The 27,108-nt window shown below is 49.7% G+C and overlaps 1 protein-coding gene across 4 annotated transcripts in view; it reads left to right on the top strand.

Annotated features, from left to right (window-relative positions):
• Window positions 1-27,108, top strand: part of pik3c2b (phosphatidylinositol-4-phosphate 3-kinase, catalytic subunit type 2 beta) — a 79,539-nt gene that overhangs the window by 4,437 nt on the left and 47,994 nt on the right. For 3 of the 4 annotated variants that reach the window (XR_009528615.1, XM_060068624.1, XM_060068622.1), the window contains exons 2-16: window positions 7,706-8,625; window positions 8,764-8,864; window positions 9,945-10,105; window positions 10,370-10,487; window positions 12,267-12,378; window positions 12,738-12,817; window positions 12,956-13,019; window positions 13,160-13,306; window positions 13,407-13,440; window positions 13,645-13,840; window positions 15,319-15,441; window positions 15,790-15,957; window positions 17,111-17,222; window positions 18,599-18,741; window positions 22,600-22,788. Coding sequence is in view for 3 of the 4 variants with exons in the window: in XM_060068624.1 (XP_059924607.1) it covers window positions 7,780-8,625; window positions 8,764-8,864; window positions 9,945-10,105; window positions 10,370-10,487; window positions 12,267-12,378; window positions 12,738-12,817; window positions 12,956-13,019; window positions 13,160-13,306; window positions 13,407-13,440; window positions 13,645-13,840; window positions 15,319-15,441; window positions 15,790-15,957; window positions 17,111-17,222; window positions 18,599-18,741; window positions 22,600-22,788 (2,594 nt within the window). In the remaining variant the exon portion in view is untranslated. The remainder of the gene's footprint in view (window positions 1-7,705; window positions 8,626-8,763; window positions 8,865-9,944; window positions 10,106-10,369; window positions 10,488-12,266; window positions 12,379-12,737; window positions 12,818-12,955; window positions 13,020-13,159; window positions 13,307-13,406; window positions 13,441-13,644; window positions 13,841-15,318; window positions 15,442-15,789; window positions 15,958-17,110; window positions 17,223-18,598; window positions 18,742-22,599; window positions 22,789-27,108) is intronic. The other variant, XM_060068623.1, reaches the window with a different exon arrangement.

Here is a 27,108-nt window from a genome sequence, read left to right as displayed (position 1 = left end):
TTCTTGTTAAAAAAAAATGAGCAGATATACGTGCTCGGGGGATAGGCGGGTGCAGAGGCGAATTACAATCAAGCCCGCCGTGGTAAAGACTCTCCGCTTGAACGGAGGTTGCCGGTATAGCCAAGTATTCCAGTATTAAAGGGCATTACGTTTAATGAACAATATGTAATTAACATAGCTAATGAATATATTTAATTAACTTCAGGCGAATATTAAAAAAAATCTGCTACAGCTAAAGTCGAATACCAACGTCATTTTGAATAATCGAATACTCAAATAACGTGCACCTCCCTAGTTAGCAGACTGAAGCAGTACTGGTGATGATGATGGTGGAACTCCACAGTGAAACGCTGAGGGAAGGGACATGTTGTGGACTGTGCAGAAGAAACTTGATGTTGGTTATGTTATGAAACACTTAAGCCCATCTATCTCACTCTGGTTGACAGATGTCAACACTTTATATGGTCAATGCTATCAACTGGTTAATTTTGACTGAGTTTCGGTGAACAACATTGAATTAGCATCTTCAGGGATTGATTATTGATCACACTCGGGTTACTATTGACCCGTTCACAAAATGGCCTGACGTTTCGGTGGGCCTTACCTCCTGTCCCCTCTGTGTCGATGCTTTATGAATCCTCTGCTCAGAGGGACGCTGTTGTGATCCTGCAGAGATTGGACAAACAGATGTTTACGTTAATTACAAACGCAGGGATTTCCTCTGAGATGGATACATTGATATAACAGACATTATGTTGTTCAACCACGATATTCTCTGCCTCCAAATCGACATCTTCAACTCTGCAAGTTCTACCACTAAGATAGCCCAGACGCAGAGCTGTGGTGAAGAACTGATCCAACGTGTGTGTGTGTGTGTGTGTGTGTGTGTGTGTGTGTGTGTGTGTTATTTGTATGTTTGTGTATATGTATGTGAATGTTTTTGTCACCACCATAGTATTACCCCATTGTCTCCCAGTGGCCTATGAGCTGTGTGAATGTGTCTGACCCCCCCTCCCCATCAATACATATGCACACACAGAAACAGCCCCCAGCACTAACTCTTTGTTCTTTCCTGTTCCATTATGTGGGAGCCCCCTATCTAGCCCTGAGGGAGAGGGCTTTATACCTCCTGTGGGGAGGAGATGGCCAGGGCTCAGCACCCATCTCTCCTCCCGCCCCACTTCCCTCTGGCCGGCCGCCAGTCCAATCTCTTTGTCGTCCCCAATTTGAGAAAGGCCCCGTTGAAGCTACTGACAAAACACTTCCAGCTCAACGCCATGCCCGCTCTCATGACACTCAGAGAACAGACCTCACACAACCGTAAACACTGCAAATGAGTCACTGATGAGTTCTTTCACTGGCTGGCGTTGTCCCTGCTTGTTAAGTACATACTAAAACACAGACTGTATTTTATCACCTGACTGGCCTGCTGATGTGTTAATGCTGCTCAAGCCCTTCAAGTTTAACGGGTTAATCACATGCTATCTCTTGGTTGTTGAGATGGTTTGTGAGACATGTCTGAGAGTCAGCGCGCCCTTCTCGGCCGCTGTAGCCGTAGCTTTGTGATTCTAAAAAATTGGCCACTAACCCGGGCGTAGATATCGGAAAGAAACCCTGATCATAGTATGTCGAGTTTATGCTAATTGGGCCAAACTTCACCACCTCAACTCGGAGCAAGACATCATGAGAACGACAGGGCTATTAGGACCACATCCTCAGTCATGTGTTGCGAGGCTGCGCTGATAATCGTTATCAGCACTAATCGTTCTATTGGCTGGTGAATGTCACAAGGGTGCATAGGGTGTGTGATATGAAATATGAATCATTGTTTAGTTATCGTCATTACCGTCTGCCCACCTGTGTTCAGAGGCTTCCTGAGAGACAGCTTCAGTTCCTCCTGTCCTAAGCTTGGCGCTCAAAGGGGGACAGTGCATTAAACATTGAGGATCTCCTTGGATTTAGTCTGATCATTATCAATACACTGAATAGGTCCTTGTGTTAACCTCAGTTGAATATACGCCCAGGAAACAACAGGCCGATGACAAGCATGAAGCATACAGTTAGAATTTGATTTAAGTTTGACTGCCAGTTACGAACACACTTCTCAAAAGAAAGTATCTGTCCTGCGAGAAATGGTGTCGAATGAGATCCCTGGTCAGAATGAAGCATCCTGCTGAGTCGGCCGGGCAGCAGCACAGCAGGGCCAGACGGGTCCAGACGGGTCCAGACGGGTCCAGATGGGTCCAGACGGGTCCAGACGAGTCAAGCAGGTCCAGACTGTGGACCATTTACTCTTAGGGCTCTTTAGGGAAACAGAAATTTGGTTTCTCCAACTGATCCCGTATTCTCCTGATTCTGTTCTAGCAGGACTCAGCGGTGTACTGCCTTTTTATGTTGGAACCAATGGAAGGTTTCCATTGGTTTATTCAAGGCTTAATATTCTAGTCTCATCTATTATTTACAGGGCTCCAGACTGCGACCAAATGGTTGCATTTTGCGAACATTTGGGAGTGTGCGACTGAATTTTGCATCTGGTTGCACATGGGCGACCAGTAAATTTGCCCTTTTATATATTTTTATTTGTGCACGTTATACAGGGAAGGGGCGCGTCAATCAATCCGGAATCCGTAGCAGGCTTTTGAGTGTGAGAAGGATAGGGAATTGCCACTGTTAGTAGCTAATTTATGGAGGGGGAGGGTCCTAGGGATTAAATATCGAGCTCGCGTAAACGTCTCTGTGAGAAGGAGAATGATTTCACTAAGGCTGGGGGTAAACGATTAATCGGGCGATTATTTTATCGATTAGTCGACTAATCTAATGACCAATTGGACGTTTTTTTTTTCTGTTGCTCGATTAATAAAAACCATAATGTATCTCAAATAAATACAAAAAAAATCTTATTAATATACTTTATTTAATACGGAACCCGTAAAGGGACATGAAAAAAATGTGTGCGCATACTCTCTTGCGCTCCGCCTCCAACTACGAGATGGTTAGTTACATTACATCTTTCCTGCTGTCGGCTCCCAGACCGAGGAGCACAGGTGATACGTTCCCTCCAGGTCCGATGCGCTCTCGGGGGCATGACCCTTCACTTTGACCGACAGTGAGTCTGCTTATAGGTCGGAATATGATGGAATGAAGCGGCCACCGATTCTTGACAGGCTGGGTATTTTATTCTTACACACAACCGGACTCGTTCATGACTTCACTAGACTGACACGCACGCTATCGCTCGCTCTGCTCGCTCGTCCACCTACTCGCTGACGAGACACACACACACACACACACACACACACACACACACACACACACACACACACACACACACACACACACACACACACACACACACACACACACACAGGGACGTGCACAGGAATTTTGAGGGGCAGTTGCTCTGACCTGAAAAAAGGGCACCCCCCCCCCCAAAAAAAAAACAACTCACAGGCTATATGAAGGAGTGAGAATAACGGGGTCTTTATTAATATATTGATACAAATAAGTAAAACACTGAAATAACTACTACTAACGATAATGCAGAAAAACATGACTTGAAGAAGAAGAACATAACATGATGGCATCATTCAGTGGAGAATATTCCAGCCAGGGGTCATCATTATACCATTGGGCTTGAAAAGAGCGCCCATCTGGATTTTGAGGGAAATTTACCATAGGACGGCAAGGTCCGACTGAATTGGAAAATGTGATGAAGGTCTGATCGTATTTTAGATTGCTGCTCTGTACATGAGCTGGATCTGTGGGATTAGCCAACCTCAGCAAAAAATCGAAATCTGTGGATTCTGCCCCACTCTTCATCTCAATATCCTCCCTTGCTGATGTTGTCCTCTCCCTCATCTCATCCTCTTGCTCATCTCTCCTTTCCCAGTCTGTCCTGATCTCATCTGGGATTGGCTCTGGCTCTGGCTCTCTGAACGCAGCTGATGCACTGGGCTCATCATCTGTCCAATGACATATTATTGTCATTACCATTATTATTGTTATTACCATTATTATTATTATTGTAATGCCCACTAGAAGCAGTGGTATTTATGTTCTGCTCAGGCAAGATCTTTGAAAGGATCTCTAAAATAGCCTGTTTTTTTTTAGATGACAATTATTTAGCATGCAGCTCTTTAACCCTGTACTTTCTAGCATGGTCCTCTCATATATGGTGATCAGCACTTAGGCCTACCTGCCCTATGTGCCTCCTCCTGGTCCACATTTTCCGAGTGTCTGGAGGCTTGTGGCTGCTCCTCATCTTAAATGTAATGTAATTATGAAAAATTGCCATTAGTAGGCTAAAATATGAGTCTGATTAATTGATCAATTAGCCTACACAATATACTTTTTTATCACTATGCAAAGTCTCACTCTGTCCCACCTGCTGTTTGGCTTTTTCGTAGCCAACCCTGTAGTGATGTGCTCCTCTTTGCTGCCTCCTTTAGTCGTCTCTCTCTCTCCTGAATCCTCCTCTTTTCACTGGGCTTTTCGGCTTCACTTAACAATAACAAACAATACCCAAACCCAAAATAGTGATAAGATTTAGGCATGAACCATTTTGAATGAAAGAATTCATGTGATGAATTACTTCCATCATTTATTCTTCTTGTTAAAACGAAATGTTAGAAACTAACTATCAGCAGACATGTAGCTTAGTTTGCCTATCAAAAAATGTGTAGACTATGTGATAACGGGCTGCTTGTCTGCAAGCTAGCTAGCTGTCTGATTATTTAGGCTAAACGTTACGTGGCAAACTGAGCCTGGATTTATGAAGATTGTAATTCATTTCCTAAAACGTGATGATGATTGCTTGTTTGTTATACATCCCAAATTCACCTTTTCCGACATCATCAAGGCAGTCGTCTCACAGGTGCCGGTGTTGTGTCGAGATCTGTTTCCCCGTCGAGATGTGTTTCCCCTAGTCCCCGCCCCCGTCCGAAATTACCCGAAAAGGCCCTCTGCTCTGTTCCATAGGAAAGGAGGCTCACACATCTTTCAAATTCATACTGCTGACTTATTTCCCCACAAGAGATAAGTGCTGTGATTTTCAGGCTGATATCATTCAATTTGACCATTTAGAACAGGGGGAACGCATCCTGACAGTCATTATCTGGGACTAGGGGAAACACATCTCGACGGGGAAACAGATCTCGACACGCGTGCAGCGCTGCAGCTACGTTTCACACGCCGCGCGGCAACTCGCCGCCTCCATTCATTTCAATGAGGGAAGGGCGGCAGAGGGGAGGCGGCAAAAGCGGCTGTTGCCGCGCGGCAGAGTTTGCCCTCCCCCTACTGACTTTCACTCTCAGTGCCCGAACGGAATTGAATGAGGCTACGCTTACTTTATGAAATGTTTCGAGTGGCGATTCTTTTTATCTAGGCCTACATGAAATTCTGCATCCATTAAATGATAAAAAAAATATATATATTTTTTTTTCCTCGGAAGGGCAACGTGAGTCGAGGGCATATGGGCAGTTGCCCAAGCAACCTGAGCAACCCCCCTGTGCACGTCCCTGCGCGCACACACACACACACACACACACACACACACACACACACACACACACACACACACACACACACACACACACACACACACACACACACTGCCAGTGATATGCGCACGATGTTTCCCCATGCTCATGAGATCCTTTCTCGTGCGCACGAGATACTTTCTCATGCGCACGAGATACTTTCTCGTTTGAGATGCTCCAACATTGCTGTCGTGCTCTTGTGATATGCCAACTCCATTTGGCAAAGAGTGCAAATCACAACACCTTTCCGTTTAGGACTTAACTTGAAGTATTACCATCCTTTGATGATTTCGTGCGCGGACATTTTCCTTTATTGTGACTTTCGTCCATTTCTCCGTCGAAAATGGTCGACGGAGAAATTTGACGTCGACGAATTTTTGACGTCGACGCGTCGACGTCATCGACGCATCGCTACAGCTCTAGATTTCACAACCTGCTACATGTGTTTGAACAATACGCAAACTATTGACCTGTTCTTCCGACCTGCCGCGGCTCGCGTGCCAGTGCCAGAGTCCTGCACGGGTCTTATTTTGCAAACCCGCACCCGTCCGTACCCGCAATACTTAAAACCGCATTTGACCCGTGTTCCGACGGTACCACGAGTTACATTCCGCACCCGACCCGTCCCGTCCCGCTATAAATTGATATCGACGCCCGACCCGCACCCGAAGGAAAATTAGACATAGGCCTATTGGAACGACCGCCGGGGAATTACACTGTGGTTTTTGGCCTGGTGCTTTAGATTGCTGTGCAAAAATAGCACATTATCCACTGGCAACGGTTTTTCTGGTTTCTGGTTGTGCTCCTACAATTTTTAGTAAGGGGCCACAGTACTCCTAGTGAAAAAAGTTAGTGTTGAACCCTGATTTATGAGTAGTAAGATCATTTTTCTCACTGAAAAAATGACGAGCCATAAGCTCATATACTGTATTATTTGCAATCTGTCCCATTTCAACAAATCATACATAACAGTATTTTAACAAATTGTATACATATTATTTGTTGTATTGAATGTTTGTTATCCTAGTCTTCACCACTTCCACCAACACCAACACGCACAGAGCAGTTTAACATACCAAAGGAAGGCATTCATAGATTGAATGGAATGCTACTGATATGCAGGAATGCAAAGTTATCTTTAATATCATCATCTCAAGGATTGGTATACAATTGTGATTGAAACTGGTCCAGACACACATCAGATGATATTGTAGATGTAGATGGTAGAGATATAGTATGTAGCTTTAATTGTATTACAATGTCTTAGCCCAATACTTAACATTATTGGTCCCTTGCACCTTTCATTACAAAGACACCAGGAGACACTGTCCATTCTTCAGCAGATTTAGTTTTATTGTCTTTATTTTACTCGCAGAGAAACTGTATTGTCATTGTCAGTAGGAAATAATGGTGCAGCACTACTAACTGGCCAACAGCACGCACGCACACACACACACACACACACACACACAGCTAGCTGCTGGGAGTGCCGTCTCTCCCCTTAGCCAGCTGCTGGGGGAGACGGCGCTACCAGCCACGCATGTGTGGGGCCCGCCACATCACCATGACGACACAGGCCGCCGAAGGTCACATTTCCTGGTCTTTTGTCTGCGCTGCCATATCAAGACATTTCTGGAGTCATGTGTTGTGTGTGACATTTGTACCAACACAACATTTGAATACTTTTAACAGGGTGGCTTGCGACCAACTTTATTAGCAATTTTTGCACAAATACCAGCCTTCATGTTAGCCATGGAGTCATAGAAATAGTGAATACAACATGGACGAAAATTCAAAGGAACCTCCAGACACGATATTACAAATACTTTTGACTAAAGGAAAACACGCTTTAACAACCCAGTAGTGTTGATATCTTATTCCCTTGATCACTCTCACTCACTCCTTCTTATTCCCTTGAGCCCTCTTACTCACATCTTCTGCTGCCCTAGAGTACTCTGACTCACTCCTTCTTATTCCCTTGAGCACTCTCACTCACTCCTTCTATTTCCCTAGATCACTCTCACTCATTCCACTGTCACTCACTCCTTCTGTTTCCCTAGAGCACTCTGACTAACTCCTTATTCCCTTGAGCCCCCTCACTCACTCCTTCTCAGTTCTCATTCCCTTGAGCCCTCTGACTCACTCCTCTCTGCGTTCCCTCTTCCCAGCAGGTGTCCCAGAGGCTGAGTGTCCCCTTAGTTCCCCGATCAGGGCCTGTGGTTGCAGAGCCTCTCCAGAGGTGATGTCTGCGGCCCAGACCCAGAAGGAGAGCGGGGAGGCTGGCTGGGCGCCCCTGGAGGCCCTGGGCCTCAGCCAGAAGGAGCTGGTCCTGGCAGAGGCCCTCCAGATGGAGTACGACGCCCTCTCTCGCCTCAAACAAGACAAGGGCGTCCCTGCCGGGCCCGAAACCGGCTCCAAGCCTGTCTCGAGGCCCCCGCCCCCGCCCTCCATCGAGCGCCCTCGGCCCGTCCCCAGCGGACACGTCTCCAGCCCCCCCGGGGGGAACCTGTTGAGGGGTCTCTCCGGGTCGGACTCCTCCTTGAATCAGCCGGCAGGGTCCCGGTCCCCAACACGGTCCCCCACGCGGCCCCCGCTGAGCAGGCCGGCTCTCCCGCGGGGGCCGCTCAGCAAGGAGCCTCTGTACATCCTGGACGGCGAGGGCGACCTCCTCCCGGGCTCCCGCTATGGACCGGGCTACAGCCCCGCCCCCAAAGGGGCCCCCCCCCCTACCGACGACATGCCCCCCGCCGTCCCGCCGAGGAACCCCCTCCCGCACTTGTCGGGCTCAGACAACCCCTTCCTGCCCCCCCGCGGCCCCCCACCCGGGGCGCCCCACGACGTGAACCTGTTCACCCCCGACGTGGACCGGCCCAAGGTGATCTCGGAGGAGGTGACCTACGAGAGCCTCAACGCCGCGCTGTCCCGCCTCAACAGCGAGCGGCAGGGCCAGCGCAGCCGGCGGGCCAGCGGGGAGCCCCCGGGTAAGCCCGTGGCCCGCAGCAAGACCCTGCCCCCCCAGGTGCCCCCCAGGACCTACATGCCGGCCCCCAAGAGCAAAAGGAACCTGCGTCGGGTGTCCGCAGACCCAGTAAGGATCTTTCTTTAAGTTTGGTGTCTCTTCCATTGCGGTTTGATCAATATTAGGTATATTTTTAAATCTATAAATTAATAATAAGGTTTACATTAATGCATGTTAATGAGGACACCATAACCTGATGACCTCCAGGTTGCCTTGGAGTCCCGAGCAAACGGCTTCAGCTACGAGCTGTTCAAGGTGTCGGAGGACAGAGACGAGGAGGTGGCTGCCTACTGCCACATGCTGGACATGTGAGTGACATCACACTTCCACATCACACCCCAACACATCACACCTCACGGCACACCTCCACGCCTCCACTAGGGCTGGCCCGAATTATTCGAATATTCGAATACTCGTTCGGAAAATTAGTATTCGAAGCTTAAATCAGTATTCGGAGCTTCATTGTTTTTTTTTCCACGTAACTGACGTTACCAGAGCGAGGGAGGCAAACTATAAGCGACACCAAGCAGAGAAGCGAGAGAGGTGGAGGAAGAATAGATATCTTGTTTCCCTTTACTTTACAACACAACATTAGCGGGATCTCGGGAGGAAAAGTAATGCTTAGCGAAATGCTAACCTTAGCTTAGTTTGTTTACGTTCGCTGTACAGCGCTGCGCCATTCAACTGTGACTGGCTTGCTGCAGAGCGTGAGCGTCTTGGGAATACCCGGTCAATATAATGGATATAATATGGACACATAAGACAATCAATATTCAGTATTTGTTATGGATTTATTGTACAAATTCCCTGAAAATATGCACGTTCCACGATGAATTGAAAAGCTCCCCTAAGGGCTGAGATGGCAGAGGACAGCTGATTTGGAACGGAGCAACAGCTGTTCGCTTCCACGGGGAAAAACGAAGGAACTCCAACTTACTTAGGCCTAATAATTAATGTTCAAAAGCTATTAGATCTTCAACAAAATATGCAGATACTGTCTAAATCGGTTCCAGTGAGTATATAGGGATTATTAATGTTGTTTTTGATGTTGTGTTTTTCTGGAACGAGTATCCGAATATTCGCTCAGAAAAACCAACGAGTATTCGAAGCCTGAAAAATGGTATTCGGGCCAGCCCCGGCCTCCACACATCACACCTCCACATCACACCTCCACATCACACCTCATATGACATCACATCACATCACACCTCACCTCACCTCACCTCTCCACATCACACCTCCACACCACACAATCACAGCACATCAAACCACACCTCACATCACATGTTCAGCTGGAGGCTGTATACAAGATGGTTGTGTGCAGCATGAGGCTGTAAACAAGGTGTATGTGGTCAGCCTGAGGCTGTAAACAAGGTGTTTGTGCTCAGCCTGAGGTCGGCGGACCCGTGCGGCGAGCGCTCCAGGAACACAGGCTTTGTGTGGTCCCCGTCGGTGTCCCAGGAGGAGCTGCAGCAGGGCCTGGGGGTCAGTGTGAAGGTCACGGTCATCAGCGACCACTTCAGGGAGCCGCTCACCTTCACCTGCGACGGTAGGCCCCGCACCCTCAGAAAGGTTTCCGTGCACACCGAGATTGAAACGTGTCACGCCGTTACCGTCACGTTAACACCTGCTTAAGAAACACTTGAGAGCGCCTACTGACCCTGATCCATGCCCCAAGACGTTCCTGCTTCACGGTGCAGTCGGTCCGTCCTCTGTCGACCTCAATATGTCCTCACGTGTTACGGTTCATTTGACACCAAGTCCATGGATATCTGGTGGGGCGAGCCCCTAATGAAGTGTGTTCCCCTGGCAGGCTCTTCCACCGTGGACCTGCTGATCTACCAGACGCTGTGCTACGCCCAGGAAGACCTGGACGTGGACGTGGAGCAGTACCTGCTCAAAGTCTGTGGACAGGCAGAGTTCCTCAGCAAGTAAGCCTCTTGGAAGTTAGCTTAACCATTAGCATCACGTAGATCCATAAGCGGGAATATTGGCTGGGCTGAATATTATCAACCATTTCAAGGGTCGTATTCATGAAGGCAAGTTGGAGAGAATGGTCCCTTCTGCGATATTACAAGTAACTTTTAAAAATGTGGAACATTCATAAGGATTTCGACGTTAACAGATATAATACAAAGGAATACGGAAAGCAGTAAGACTCCCGACCAGCCTTGTGCTGTTGTCAATCCACGTCTGGGTTGGAGCGCTATGGGCGGGCAGTAGTTTGGTAGACCACCCTCTTGACAATAGAACGAGGCCTAGCGGTTTAGCAGGTCCTCAGAGGGAGGCTGTGGTGGCCTCTAATGACAGGGGTCCTCAATCAAGCAACGCGCTGCATGTTGACATAACGACCACACTGGCTTTACTACCGCCCAGCTAATCCAGACCACAACCCTGGATACTCAGCAGCAACCTCTCTCTCTCTCTCTCTCTCTCTCTCTCTCTCTCTCTCTCTCTCTCTCTCTCTCTCTCTCTCTCTCTCTCTCTCTCTCTCTCTCTCTCTCTCTCTCTCTCTCTCTCTCTCTCTCTCTCTCTCTCTCTCTCTCTCTCTCTCTCTCTCTCTCTCTCTCTCTCTCTCTCTCTCTCTCTCTCTCTTTTTCCCCCCCCCCCCCCCCCCCCTCTTTGTTTCTGTGTATTATGTACTGTAGCATGTCATGTGTGCTGGGTGTATGAAGCTGGTGTCTGTCTGTCGGCCACCAGCAGTAGGAAGTGTGCTGGCCCTGATTTCCTGGGGCCCTGGGAGAACACTTCCTGCCGTTCCTTCTTTCTCCTGATGGCTTGTTTTTTTTAATCGTTGAAACAATGACCTCAGAGACCTCAGTAGCGCTACACACGTATTCTCCCTTTCTCACACACACACACACACACACACACACACACACACACACACACACACACACACACACACACACACACACACACACACACACACACACACACACACACGGCTCTGGCCCATGGTTATGGTGCGTTGGTCTGGCTGATCTAGCCAGAACACCCCAAACGAGGTAGTAGTGAGCATTATGAGGATATTACTGTTGGTATGTGTACTAGTATAACCAGTAGGCCCACTCTACACTCACAAACCAAGAGAGAAATCAATAGCTAAGAAGCAGGCAGGCTCTTCACGCTCTGTCGGCTGTCATTAGTCTACACCACACTCTGTGTACGACCCATGTAGGCTTGGATTACATTTAATTATTCATTCCAGTCCTTTGCTTTAAAGGAAAAACTCTCGGGCTAGGCCGACGCAGTGAAAAGTGATTTCAGTGCGGTGCACGTATATATAATGATATATAACCTTTATTTAAAGGGCTCCTTTTAGTGTGTGGCAATTTGTTTTAACATTGTGAGATACAAACTTTCAAAGGTATGGTGAAAGGGGATTGTTGATTGAATTGTGTATGTGAATCGCAAGTTTGGTCCATCCATTAACAGCCGAGCCCCGAGTGCTTTTGACTTCTGCAACACACCATTAAACCATTTCATGGTTTGAAACCTTTCTCTCTGTCTCACTCCTATAACTTTCTCTTTCTCATATCTCTGTCCGTCTCTTTCTCATGTCTCTCTCTCATGTCTGTCTCTCTCTCATGTCTCTTTCTCATGTCTCTCTCTCATGTCTCTCTCTCTCTCATGTCTCTGTCTGTCTCTCTCTCATGTCTCTCTCTCATGTCTGTCTCTCTCTCATGTCTCTCTCTTCCGTCTCCCAGTTCCCAGACGCTGGCCGGTCTTGAGTATGTCCAGCAGTGTCTCAAGTATGAGTGGGACATTCGTCTCCTGCTCACCAAGCGAGCTTCAATCAACACAGAGCTGGCTCGCACGGTCAGAGCAGACACACACACACACACACACACACACACACACACACACACACACACACACACACACACACACACACACACACACACACACACACACACACACACACACACACACACACACACACGCACATACAAACACTCTTGTACGTCTGTTTGATCCATTGCACGGTATATTCTACACTGTTGGTTTGAGTGGTGTCGAAAGCTTGCAGCGTATACTCACACCATATAGTATACTCACACCGTATAGGTTAACTTCATCATCACCATGGTGATCCCTCATTCAGCGATCAGATGGTTAGACCTCATGCATTTGAATGTCGTTTCTAACTAGCCCCCTTCTTCTTTTTATAATTGCAGGAAGAAGATGACAAAATGGCGTCCACCATGAACCACTGCATCTTGCTCCAAGAGCGGCCAATCAGACAGACCGTCACCAGGTGGGTTGCTAGGGAGAGGGGAGGCACCATGGATTGGTGATCTAATTGATTCAGAAACCGCCTGATTATACATATTGTGCATGTAGGGAGCATGACATCATTCCTACATGTTTGGTTGATTCCAGTTTGGTTTGACAGGGAGGCACTCACCCTTCTCCTGGATACATATCACAACGAGGCTGAGGCCTTCATCTTGTCTGAGGTACACACAAACACAAACACAGACATACGCGCACACACACACGCATGCACACAATTGTAGTATGCTGAAGCAATACACATTTTTCTTTATTATTATTTATAAATCCAATTCCTCTACCTGATTGGGTCCCGTTGTGATAGGCTGAGCTGCTGCTGCATGTGGAGCGTCTTGTCCAATCGGTGAAGGCCCTGTGCAGTACTCTGGCCTCCGTGGAGTCGGCCGACCTGACCTCTGCCCTCAGCCAGCTCCCAGCATGCCCTTGTCGCCTGCAGCCGAAGGTTCAGAAGGTAGAACCTGGTTCTTACCACCACTAGCCCTAGGATTTAATTTAAAAAGACATTTAAGTAGAAAAGTAAGATTTCTCTCTCCTGTTTCTCCCCCTCTCAGGATATCTCTGTATTGGCTGTCAAAGGAAACAGAGGTACGTGAAGTGACCCTCCCCTCATGCTCCAACTCACACACGTGCTCATCCAACATTAGAGGTGCTCAATGATGTATTTGACCAACTTGTAACTGAGTTAGAAAGTGATTGATGACCTATGTTTAGTAAAACTGGGTGGGGCTTTTTGATCATTTCTAATGAGCCTCTAATGAGCGGGTGTATTAAATGTGGAATGATCTACAGAAAAGGTGGTGGAGAGGCTGACAGTGGCCATCCTGGACCAGGTGGAGCTGTACTGTAGCACCTTCAACGCCAACTTCCACACAGCGCCGCCCAGCAGCCGCAGCACTGCGCCCATCCAGGAGGCGGGCGTGGTGAACAACGTGCTCTCCTTCAGCGTTTACTCGGCCCACCGCGTCCCCATCACTTGGGCGGCCAGGTAGGGCCCCGCCCACACAATTACAATTAGGGCATTTAGCAGATGCTTTTGTTCAAAGCGACTTACATCGGTTAATACACATATTGACACACCGACGGCAGAGTCAACCATGCAAGGCGACAGCCAGCTCGTCAGAAGCGTGTCTTGCGTGTCCCTGAGCAAGTGTCTTGCTCAGGGACACATCAATACTCAGCTAGGAGGAGCTGGGGATCGAACTAGCAACCTTTCGGTTACAAGACTGCTCTATCTCCAGAGCTAAGCCGACCCCCCCACACACACACATCTTCAACATGGCTGTGTTTGAGACACACTGTACAAAGTTCTGTCAAGCCTTCTTTACCACAACCTGAAAATCCAGCTTCTTGTCCCTCCACACACACACGCACACACTCACGCTTACACACGTGCAAGCTCCCAATTGCAGATGACCAGCTGTTGTGGCTTGAAATCCTGACTCTTAATCCATGAGCCGGAACATCTGTTGACCAGAGAACCTGGGGCTTCTCCTCTCTCTCTCTCCTTCTCTTTCTCCTACTCCTCTTTCTCTCTCTCCTTCTCTTTCTCCTAGTCCTCTTTCTCTCTCTCTCTCCTTCTCTTTCTCCTACTCCTCTTTCTCTCTCTCCTTCTCTTTCTCCTACTCCTCTTTCTCTCTCTCTCTCACTTCTCTTCTCTCTCACTCTCTCCTCGTCTCCTCTCTCTCATTCTTCCTCTTTCTCTCAATCTTGTTCTCTCTCTCACACACTTGTTTTATTCTCCTCTCACCTCATATGTATGCACATGATACATACATATTGATGACCTACTATATATGACTCAGTAGAATCAGTAGTAAGTAGTGTTGGTGCTTTCCTCTACACTTCCCAGTAGAACAGTAATAAGGCTTCAACCCTCAGTGTTCTCATCATGAGGTCATCATCTAACTCATCAGATGAATTCCAGGGTGTGTCACTCCCTGCACCTCTCTTTAAACTCTGTCCACTCCAACCGCATAAAACGAATGCATGGTTTGAAACCTCTTGGAGCTACGTACACACACAAACTCTAGCTGCTCAGTTATATGGCTCTATGATCTTGCAGTTCCTCCCCTTTCGATCATGTGATTGGGTTTTGATTAAAGGCAGACCTCTTGGTAATGGAATTGATCTTTGCCTGTGTGTGTGTGTGTGTGTGTGTGTGTGTGTGTGTGTGTGTGTGTGTGTGTGTGTGTGTGTGTGTGTGTGTGTGTGTGTGTGTGTGTGTGTGTGTGTGTGTGTGTGTGTGTGTGTGGGGGATTGTATGAGTAAGACTGTATTCATTGTAATTTCAAAACGACGTTATTTAAAACAACCCCACAATAAACCAATAAACGTTGGTTCACACCTTTTTGCTGTTTTCTTTAGTTCTTTATTCTGAACGTGAATCCGTCCTCAGACTGAGGAGGTCTGAGCAGCAGCCGTTGTGAGCTTGATTGTTCTGCGTTGTGTGTCCTCTCTGAACAGTTACGAGGGCTTCTTCCTCTCCTGCTCCCTGACTCACGGCGGGGCGGAGCTGTGTGCTCCTCAGCACACCAGCAAGCAGGCGGTCAGCAAGTACCTATTCCACCTGGTGGTCTGGGACCAAAGGTACCTGCCCCTCCCGGTGTCCTGGAAGCCTCCTTCTGTTGTCCAGTATCATGCGTGCATTGTGTACATGAATATACTATACCTTCAAGATCCGTGTCTTTTTTCTGCAACTTGAGTTCATCCACTATGGCTACACTGCCTTATTGTGTTAGTCGTTTAGAGGCGTTATTCAGAATGGTTTAGTTGGAATGAACACGTTTAGGACGGTAGCATGCCATACGCTCTATCCCTGGGATGTGCTTGCTTTACTTTGCGCAATTTAACAAGTAAAGTAGATCTGCACAGGTCCTTTTTACTCATATTTGATCACCTATGTCCTCTCGTTCTCCCCAACCTCTATCACTGTAGGGTGTGTTTCCCAGTGCAGATCAACCAGCTGCCCCGTGAGTCCCAGCTGACTGTGACTCTGTACGCCACGGCTCTACCGCCCCCTGGTGGCACGGAGGAGAAGGGCAAGCAGCGGCGCAGCATCGACGCGCTGGGCTGGGTGACCATGCCCCTCTTCAACTTCAGACAGTGAGTCATGGAGTAACCTGGGCAGCTCTGCTATTGCCCTTGAGCATGTATTGGAGGTATAGATAGATATAGTACAAAAATATATAGTAAAGTAAATAGTTAAAAAAATATGTAGATATATAGTAAACAAAAATATAATATTCTGTAGTCTGGACCCCAGTGGAACATAGTGAGATGCCATCATAGTGAGAAGCCATCTTCTGGCTCGTGCGTCCTGAGCGCAGTACGCTGTAGTCTGGACCACAGTGGAACACTGGACCAGCGCAGGAGCCAGCAGATGGCTTCTCACTGCTGCTCAGACGCTGGCATCCTGTTGGCCGCGCATCACGGTTTTGATGTAGGGATGTGCATTTCAGGCAAAAATACTATTCGATATTCGCTGAGAAGTATTGGAATAATATTTGAAAATCGGTCAATCAAGAACCCCCCACGCACGCACACACGCACCTCGTACACACGCAGACACAATGACACAGGGTGAGGCTTTTATGATTTGTATGAAATCATGATTGTTTCAACAACTGCGCCATCTACATTCAACATCAAAAGGATTTCAACATGAACTTAGGCAGATAGGCCTACATGCGCCGATAACAGATCGCTTATTATTTTACTGAACAATGCCTGCATGACGTGAACTAGACACGTCTTTAGCACATGGAAACTATGGTCAAAAAAATAACTTCACACAGTGCGTCTTTTTACAATTTATTTATTACCAGCATTCGTAGTGTTGATCAGCAGAGAAATAGTCTGCCAAAGACGTTGACGTCGCTTAGCAACCGAGGACGCTGGGGTTGATAAGTTACCGGACTACTTGCGGAGTGATACGACAGAAAAAAATTAATCCACTTTCCTTGACAGCGGTCATTATATGCTTAGCAACGAAGAATTATCAAAAAATTATTCATCATCGGAAGTTTTGAAGGACCATGCAAATGATCGGAGCGTTCAACATGATTGAGAAGAGCTGTGTATTCTATAACGATAGTGGCATTGATTATTCGATTTTCTACGTGACTCTGACTATTCGACTATTCGACGATCGTTGCCCATCCCTATTTTGATGTATGGAGGTCCTTGCAGGCCCTAAGACCAGCAGGTCTCCCTGCTGGGTGTGTTTATTCACTTGTTCTTTCCTGTTCTCCGCCAGTGTTCTGACGTGTGGAAGGAAGCTGCTTGGTCTCTGGCCGTCCATCCCAGGAAGTGGAAACGCACGCTCAAGCTCTCCCAACTTCAGCCAGCCTGACAGCGTCATCCTGCAGGTGCTAAACACACACATGTACATACACACACATGCCACACACGTATCATACACATACTCACATACCGGGACACAAACTCAGACACACACACAGGACAAACACACAGACACACACACAGGACACACACACGGAAGCACACACAGGACACACACACGGACGCACACACAGGACACACACACGGACGCACACACAGGACACACACGCCAAGGCACACACAGGACACAAACTCAGACACACACACTGGACACAAACGCAGACGCACACACAGGACACACACGCCAAGGCACACACAGGACACAAACTCAGACACACACACAGGACACAAACGCAGACGCACACACAGGAGACACACACACACTCAAACACAGGACTCACTCGCGTACGCGAACACAGGACACAAACACACACACACACAGACAGGACACACACGCATGCGCTCATCCAAGCACATATCCTGGGTAGTATGTTGCTGAATTCTAAAACACGTCGATACAGCTCAGGTATCCTTCCCCATGACTCCAAACCAAAGATATTTTTAACCATCACTGTTCTGTTGCCCTTTAGCGTCATATTGTATTGCAGGGGCCCAGAGGGGCTTCCACTGGAAGTAGCTGAAATCATTATTTTTCTGGTTCTACTTTTGATCAGCAACAACATGCATCATCATTAGCTAATTCGGCATAATAATTGAAGTCTAAACTTTTGTTGCATACGTATGAAAAACCAAAGGACGACCCTATCAAACCCATCAGGATGGACGGCCCTCGGTCTCTGGGCCGCGTGCCTCAAGGAAGATGTTCTCTGACAAACAATGTTGACATGTTTAAACCAAAGGGGAAATGATAACTTGTGTCCTCAGCAGGACGGCCCCTTACTGACTGCTCCTCTGGTCCCTAACTGACTGCTCCTCTGGCCCCTTACTGACTGCTCCTCTGGCCCCTTACTGACTGCTCCTCTGGCCCCTTACTGACTGCTCCTCTGGCCCCTTACTGACTGCTCCTCTGGCCCCTGACTGACTGCTCCTCTGGCCCCTGACTGACTGCTCCTCTGGTCCCTAACTGACTGCTCCTCTGGTCCCTTACTAACTGCTCCTCTGGCCCCTTACTGACTGCTCCTCTGGCCCTTACTGACTGCTCCTCTGGTCCCTAACTGACTGCTCCTCTGGCCCCTTACTAACTGCTCCTCTGGTCCCTAACTGACTGCTCCTCTGGCCCTTACTGACTGCTCCTCTGGCCCTTACTGACTGCTCCTCTGGTCCCTAACTGACTGCTCCTCTGGCCCCTTACTAACTGCTCCTCTGGCCCCTTACTGACTGCTCCTCTGGCCCCTTACTGACTGCTCCTCTGGTCCCTAACTGACTGCTCCTCTGGCCCCAGGTGGACTTCCCCACCTCGGCGTTCGAGGTCCGCTTCAGCACCCCCGGGCCGGCGGACTTCTGCCCGCAGTACGAATTCTCCAGGCTGGACACAGCCAGCCAGCGCCAGCTGCAAGACGTCCTGCACAAGAAGTCCCTCTTCTGGTCAGACACGCACACGCATGGAACCGCACGCACATGCAGATGTATGCACGCACGTGCAGTTACATAAACACGCACATGCAAGCACACGCACACACATATTACGTACACAAACATACACACTAATAGACAGACGCACACTGAAATATTAATTAAATCAATAATAGTGAACCAAAAAAAGGCAGATTGGAGACGGACATGGTTGAACAGACAAAATCAAAAAATCGATAAACGAAATAAGAAAAATACGCATATTTAGACAGATCGATATGATTTGCGTCAAAACTGAATATGGAAATGTATAATGATACAAAGGATTTTCTGCTTTGGTCTCTATTTTTCTCCTATTTCTTCACAACGTAATTATCATGTTGGGAAAGGCTTGTATGGGCTGTCCGAGAGGTTTCCAATGCAGGATACCTCCAGCTCTGTAACAATGTGCTCTGATGAGCACAGTCTCTTAAAGATGAGCAAACACACACGCACGCACGCGGTCTCCAGCCTTCTAGCCTTGTTTTAAAAGGATATATATATATCTATTAGCATTTGTTTGTGCAGCACACGTAGCTTTCACATCAACCTGTATCAGACACTGAATTATCCGGCTTACTGTCAAACATTGGTATCCTGTTTAAATGTACACGCACGTATGCACGTTTGTTCCCGGATGTTTTGTCTAATGAAAAAAGCAATGTCTTTATTGTTTCCACTTCCAAGAGCCAGCCACTAAGTTAGCAGCAAAGATGAGATGATTTAGAGCTGACCATTAGGTGTGTGTGATGAGCTGGTGTTACTATATAGAGAGGTAGGGGGGGGTGGAGGGAGAGGGCGAGATGGGGGATGTCAGACGTCAGACTGGCAGCTGGTGGCCACACGGCCCCCTGATCATAACAGCCTTCTACTCCTCCATCCCCCACTTCCTCCACCCTCCCCCCACCCACACACCCTCTTTGTTCTCTTATCGTGTGTGTGTGTGTGTGTGTGTGTGTGTGTGTGTGTGTGTGTGTGTGTGTGTGTGTGTGTGTGTGTGTGTGTGTGTGTGTGTGTGTGTGTGTGTGTGTGTATGCTTTTTATGGGAATTGGTCTAATTAATGTGAATGAAGCAGTAAGAACACGTGAAACGATCTATTAACACATTAAAAAATATATATTCAACCTATTTTAGTCTGACTAAATAAAAAACGAGATAGTCAAGGATGGAAGCCATAGTTATGAATATAGTGTTTATTTCTCTTTGGGCATGAACTAGGCATCTTGTATATCTAATGCAGGCCTTTTACAAGGCAAGGCTAGAGTCAAATCAGTCATGCAAAACCTACTTAAAAATACGTTGTTGATTTTCGGGAAACTCTTCCTCTCATATGGGCGCTTTCAGCATTCTCTGTCAACACTCGGCTTCGTCCTTCTCCACCCCCTCGCCCCCCTCCTGCCAACCCCACTCCGTTGTGATTGGTTACCTTCCGGAAGAGCATGTTGCAGCATTACCATAAATAAAAAATCCGGATTGTTCTACGTAGATAAATCCTGGAAATTTGAACAAGTGAATGGCGACCGGCGCCTAGTGTTTAGCGCTCTGCACAGCCTGCCCAGATGGTCAACAGGGAATACGTCTAGATGCATGTACGTCATTATTTAGTATGTTTAGTATTACTTTAGTATGTTTAAACATGTATATAAATCATTATAACAACGTTTATAGGTCTCAAAGTTGAAAAAGCATAATAGGTGCACTTTAAGGGAATTAGGTAGACGCCTTTACCCAAAGCCATTTACAATAAGTACATTTGTCAGAAGAAAGAGCAACCATACTATATTGATAGTGAGGATGTTCATAGAGTGCCAAGCACTAAAAAATGACTAGGTTATATATGAAAATATATGAGATATGGGAGATATGAGTTCTCAGGACCACACTGTCCATCGTGATGAAGGTTGTCCTAGTAGCATGAACACATTACATCATTACAGTACATATGAATAGTTTGAATCTGTCTCCTGTGTATTTGTGATTTAACATAGAAAATGGTACCATTATTTCACTGTTGCTACACTAAACTATTAATATACGTAGTGGTGTAAATTCATCATTTTCATTTAGGAAAATATCTTCCCACATCATGGTCAGTAAGTCTTGCTCAGGGAGGACTTGTTTGAACCAGGACGTGGTAGTAGACTAAACCGTGCCCTGGTATAAACAAGGAGCAGAGCCATGTAGTGTTCAGCGTGAAACCGTGTTTCTCCTATGAGGACACCTCTTGTAGTCATGAGTTGTTTATATATTCATATTAAAACGTATTTCATACATTTCATACAACATTAGTATTTATTAGTATAGTATAGCGACTCCCAGCTGACCAAAACTCTAACCTGCAAGTCTGAGCTACCAAGAGTTTCTGAGGTCCAACCTCTCTGTCGAGATTGATAGGGTCAAGTGGGCGTGGCCTATATGAAGTGGGCGTGGCCTGTGTGACGTATTAGCCTCGGCTTCTTCACCTATCTAAAGGTGCTGCCTTCTGTGGATGGAGCAGCCTTCAGTAAGGTCTTGCTCCCCTTGTGGCTATCTACAGTATTTACGGCTTATATGTTCGGGCCTGCTTCCTAGTGGCTATGTGAGGGTAATACAGCTTGCGTGTTTGAATCTGCTTCCTAGAGGCTATGTGGGGGCAGCTTATGTTCTTAAAATACGTAACAATAGTCTGTACTGACTGACTCCTCATGTGTTGATGGTCTGTACTGACTGACTCCTCATGTGTTGATGGTCTGTACTGCCTGACTCCTCATGTGTTGATGATCTGTACTGACTGACTCCTCATGTGTTGATGGTCTGTACTGACTGACTCCTCATGTGTTGATGGTCTGTACTGACTGAATCCTCATGTGTTGATGGTCTGTACTGACTGACTCCTCATGTGTTGATGGTCTGTACTGACTGACTCCTCATGTGTGGATGGTCTGTACTGACTGACTCCCCAGTTGTTGATGGTCTGTACTAACTGACTCTTTATGTGTTGATGGTCTGTACTGACTGACTCCCCAGGTGTTGACGAGGTACTGACTGACTCCTCATGTGTTGATGGTCTGTACTGACTGACTCCTCATGTGTTGATGGTCTGTACTGCCTGACTCCTCATGTGTTGATGATCTGTACTGACTGACTCCTCATGTGTTGATGGTCTGTACTGACTGACTCCTCATGTGTTGATGGTCTGTACTGAATGAATCCTCATGTGTTGATGGTCTGTACTGACTGACTCCTCATGTGTTGATGGTCTGTACTGACTGACTCCTCATGTGTGGATGGTCTGTACTGACTGACTCCCCAGTTGTTGATGGTCTGTACTAACTGACTCTTTATGTGTTGATGGTCTGTACTGACTGACTCCCCAGGTGTTGACGAGGTACGGACTGACTCCTCATGTGTTGATGGTCTGTACTGACTGACTCCTCATGTGTTGATGGTCTGTACTGACTGACTCCTCATGTGTTGATGGTCTGTACTGACTGACTCCTCATGTGTTGATGGTCTGTACTGCCTGACTCCTCATGTGTTGATGGTCTGTACTGACTGAATCCTCATGTGTTGATGGTCTGTACTGGCTGACTCCTCATGTGTTGATGATCTGTACTGACTGACTCCCCAGGTGTTGATGGTCTGTACTAACTGACTCTTCATGTGTTGATGGTCTGTACTGACTGACTCCCCAGGTGTTGACGGTCTGTACTGACTGACTCCTCATGTGTTGATGGTCTGTACTGACTGACTCCTCATGTGTTGATGGTCTGTACTGACTGAATCCCCAGGTGTTGATGGTCTGTACTGACTGACTCCTCATGTGTTGATGGTCTGTACTGCCTCCCCAGGTTGACGGTGGAGGACAAGCGGCTGCTGTGGGAGAAGAGAGCCTTCTGCCAGGAGGAGAGCGCCGCCCTGCCACTTGTGCTGGCCAGCGCCCCCTGCTGGCAGTGGTCCTGCCTGCCCGACATATACGCCCTGCTGAGGCAGTGGGCCTGCCTGAGCCACATGGACGCTCTGGGGCTGCTGCACGCCTCGTGAGTCCGCCATTCAGGGGCCATAGGGACCGTATGATGGGGTGTGTGGGCCCTTCGCACGGGCTCCTAGGATGAGATGCTAAACGTTATTAATGCTACATGTTGTATTATTGAAACTATAAATTCAACTATAACGAAGACTACATAGTGTGGTAACCCGGCTCAAGTAACAAGAGTCTCTGCTGCTCAAACTGCCAACAAGGCACGTTTATTAATCCAAACGAACGGAAAAAAGGGGAATCACCCGTCAATGCAAACGATACAAAAAAAAGAGTCTGGGCTCCGTGAGCCACTGGGGACGCTGTGGTCGTGTCTCACGCGCCGTCCCGATATCCAGGAGAGGCGGTCCTTCTGTGGTCTCCTGGGGTCTTCTCTAGACCGGGTCCTGGGGCAAAGGTCCGTGCGGGTAGGGAATCTCGCTTCGCTCCGCTCTCTGCTCCTGCATGGGTCACATACCTCCTGCGTGTCAGACTACCTCTCAGCTTCTCTTTTATAGCCCTCACCTGGGTCTGATTGGCCTGGTACACAGGTGTCTCCTGTTGGCGTTGAATGGGACCTTCTCAAAGCGGCCCTTGGCGCCCTCTGGGGGAAAAGGGTGGTAGACAGCTCGTATTACCTGCCCTCTGGGCTTCCAGGCCCGCCGTGTCGGGGCCGGGTTGCCACACTCCTCCCCCCTTAGATGTAGCCCCGGGGCGCCTCTGACTGCCCAGAGGCATGCGTCCCGACGGGACAGGGCATCAGCATTGGCGTGCTCCCGCCCTGGTCGGTGGTCCACTTTGAAGCGGTAGTCCTGTAGGGCCAGGAACCACCTTGTCACCCTGGCGTTTGTATCCTTGGCGGTGGCCATCCACTTGAGCGGGGCATGGTCCGTCACCAGGGTGAACTCCCGGCCCAGGAGGTAGTACCGCAGCTTGTCTACGGCCCACTTGATGGCCAGGGCCTCCTTCTCCACGGTGGAGTAGTTCCTTTCATTCGGGAGGAGTTTCCTGCTAATGTAGGTCACTGGGTGCTCCTCCGCGTCCCGGACCTGCGAGTGGACCGCTCCGAGGCCCACCTCTGAGGCGTCGGAGTGGACTATAAGGGGCAGAGTAAAATCAGGCGTTAATAGTATTGGCTCGGAGCATAGGGCCCGTTTAAGGAGACTGAATGCTCCTTCTGCTGCCTCCGACCAGGTAATGCGGTCCGGCAGGGCCTTCCGGGTCAGGTCATGTAGGGGGCTTGCCAGGGTGGCGAAACTGGGAATGAACCTTTGATAGTACCCTACCAGACCGAGGAAGGACTTGACCTGCTTCTTGGAGGTGGGGCGGGGCCAATCCAGGATGGTCTTCACCTTGGCCTCCTGCGGTCGGACGTTCCCGCGTCCGACTCTGTAGCCCAGGTATGAGGCCTCCTCCAAACCCAGACGGCACTTGGCGGAGTTGGCGGTGAGACCCGCCCTCCTCAGCTCCCCCAGGACCGCTCTTAGGTGTCTCAGGTGGATGTCTCAGCTGGCGCTATGGATGATGATGTCATCAATGTACGCGGCGGCGTAGGCCTGGTGTGATCGCAGGAGACGGTCCATCATGCGCTGGAACGTTGCCGGAGCTCCATGCACCCCGAAGGGGAGCACCGTGTACTGGTATAGTCCTCCGGGGGTCGCGAACGCCGTTTTCTCCCGGGCGGTCTTGCTGAGGGGGACCTGCCAATATCCCTTGGTAAGGTCGAGGGTGGTGAGGTACCGAGCGGGCCCGAGCCGCTCGATGAGTTCGTCAACCCGGGGCATTGGGTACGCGTCGAACTCCGAGACCTCGTTCAGCCTCCTGAAGTCATTGCAGAATCGAAATGATCCATCTGGCTTCGGGACCAGGACGATTGGGCTGGACCAGGCGCTGTGTGACTCCTCGATCACCCGGAGCTGGAGCATTTTCTTGACCTCCTCCCGTATGGCGACCCAACGGGCCTCTGGGACCCGGTAGGGGGGTACGCGTACCGTGACGCCTGCCTCTGTCCGGATGTCGTGTTGAGCGACCGTTGTTCTCCCGGGTAGCTCGTAGAACACGTCCTGGTGTTGCAACACCACGTCATTGAGGTCTTGTTTCTGGGTGGGGCTGAGGTCCTCGCCCATCGGGACCTCCGGTACGCCTTGCCGGGCGACGAGGGCCACGGGGACCGGCACCGGTGGGGTTGTCCCGGCCTTCCACTGCTTCAAGAGGTTGACATGATACAGCTGGGTGGGCTTGCGCCTCCCCGGCTGCCGCACCCGGTAGTTCACCTCCCCCACGCGGTCGACCACCTCATACGGTCCCTGCCACTTGGCCAGGAACTTGCATTCGGCAGTAGGGATGAGAACCAGGACCCACTCCCCCGGCTGGAAGAGACGCAGCTGGGCCCCGCGGTTGTAGGTCCGCGCCTGGGCCTGCTGTGCCTGGTGCAGATGCTCCCGTACTATGGGCCAGACCTGCGCCATTCTCTCTCGTACCTGCTCGACATGGTCCACTAGGGTACGATGGGAGGAGGGTTGGCTCTCCCAGGCTTCTTTAGCCAGGTCTAGTAGTCCCCTTGGCCGCCGTCCATACAGCAGTTCAAAGGGGGAAAACCCTGTCGAGGCCTGGGGTACCTCTCTCACCGCGAAGAGGACGTGAGGGAGGAGCTGGTCCCAGTTCTTTCCGTCTCTCTCCATGGCCTTCTTCAACATGTGCTTTAAGGTTTTGTTGAACCTTTCCACCAGCCCGTCCGTCTGGGGGTGGTACACTGAAGTCCTCAGCTGCTTCACCTGCAGGAGACTGAGAAGCGCTTTTAGCACACGCGACATAAAACATGACCCTTGGTCTGTTAAAATCTCCCGAGCTATCCCCACCCGACTAAAAAGCAACATTAGCTCCCGGGCTACGGCCTTAGCGGTGGCGGCGCGGAGGGGTAGGGCTTCCGGGTACCGGGTGGCATAGTCAACCATGACTAATATGTATCGGTGTCCCCGGCTGGTCTTGGGGAGAGGGCCCACAATGTCTAGGGCCAGTCGGTCAAAGGGTACCTCAATGATAGGCATCGGTATCAGCGGACTCCGGATCGAGGGTCTCGGGGCCGTCCGCTGGCACTCCGGGCACGCCTGGCAGTACTCCGTAACGTCCTTCTTTATCCCGGGCCAGTAGAACCGGTCTAGGATCCGTTCCCTAGTCTTGTCCATGCCTAAGTGTGCCCCTAGGACGTGTGTGTGGGCCATGAAGAGGACTTTACTGGTGTACGGGCGAGGCACCAACTGCTCTACTACTACTCCCGCCCTCTCGGTTACCCTATACAGTAGGCCTGACCTGGTGCAGAAGTGCGGGTGCGGTAGGGTACTCACCGAGTCCCTGGCGTGACCGTCATGGGCGACAACGTGGCTCCAGGCGTGTTTCAGGGGGTCATCCTGCAGTTGAGCGGTGGCGAAATGTCCGGGACGGTCCGACCCCCTCCCGGTTGGGGGGGAAGTCCGAGAGCTCCGTGAGGGGGGAACTCTCCGTCTCTCCTAACCCGGCAGGTCGCTCCGACGCTGTCAGGGTGTCGGGGGTCCCCGGCGGGTCCAGGCGATGAGTCTCGCCGGGTGGGCGGGCTGGTGTGCCTGGTGGTGTGGGGCCGTCTCTTCCGGTGCCGTCTCCCTCTCCAGATGTCTCTCCCTCTCCCTCTCCAGGAGTGTGGTGCCCGGGCTCCGTAGGCGTGACGAACTGGTCGTCGGTGTCGCCTCGGCTGCGGTCGGGGCGGTCGGGGTCCTGGCTCCGCGTTCCAGAGCCGGTGGAAGATGGGGCAGTCTCTCCCGATCAATAGGGGCACCGGTAGATTGGGTACGACCCCGGCCCTTACGGTGAAGGCCCCTCGGGGGGTCCGCACGACCACATGGCACGTGTCGTAGGTGCGGGTGTCCCCATGAACACAGGCGACCTCCATCGGTTCCCCCGTCCTTCCGACGGCTAGGTCGGGCCGGATGAGGGTGACGACACTCCCCGTGTCGATGAGGGCCTGAGTGTCCTTGTCGCCCACCCGAGCCGGGAGGTTCGGGGCTCCGGCCTCCTGATGCGCCCAACAGGTGGTGAGAAGACACGGTCCTGGCCGGCCCTCACCCGCGAAGGCCGAGGGCATAGACACATCCCGGTTCTCCGGGCAATTACGAGCGAGGTGTCCTGTCTGGCCACAGTTATAGCACCGCCATGCCTCTCTGGCTTCTGGCGATCGGGTCTGTGGTCTCCTGGGGTCTTCTCTAGACCGGGTCCTGGGGCAAAGGTCCGTGCGGGTAGGGAATCTCGCTTCGCTCCGCTCTCTGCTCCTGCATGGGTCACATACCTCCTGCGTGTCAGACTACCTCTCAGC

Source organism: Gadus macrocephalus, chromosome 13 (genome assembly GCF_031168955.1).
Source record: "Gadus macrocephalus chromosome 13, ASM3116895v1".
NCBI classification, from domain to species: Eukaryota; Metazoa; Chordata; class Actinopteri; order Gadiformes; family Gadidae; genus Gadus; species Gadus macrocephalus.
The sequence above is the reverse complement of the archived record's forward strand: the minus strand, read 5'-3'. Positions and strand labels throughout refer to the sequence as shown.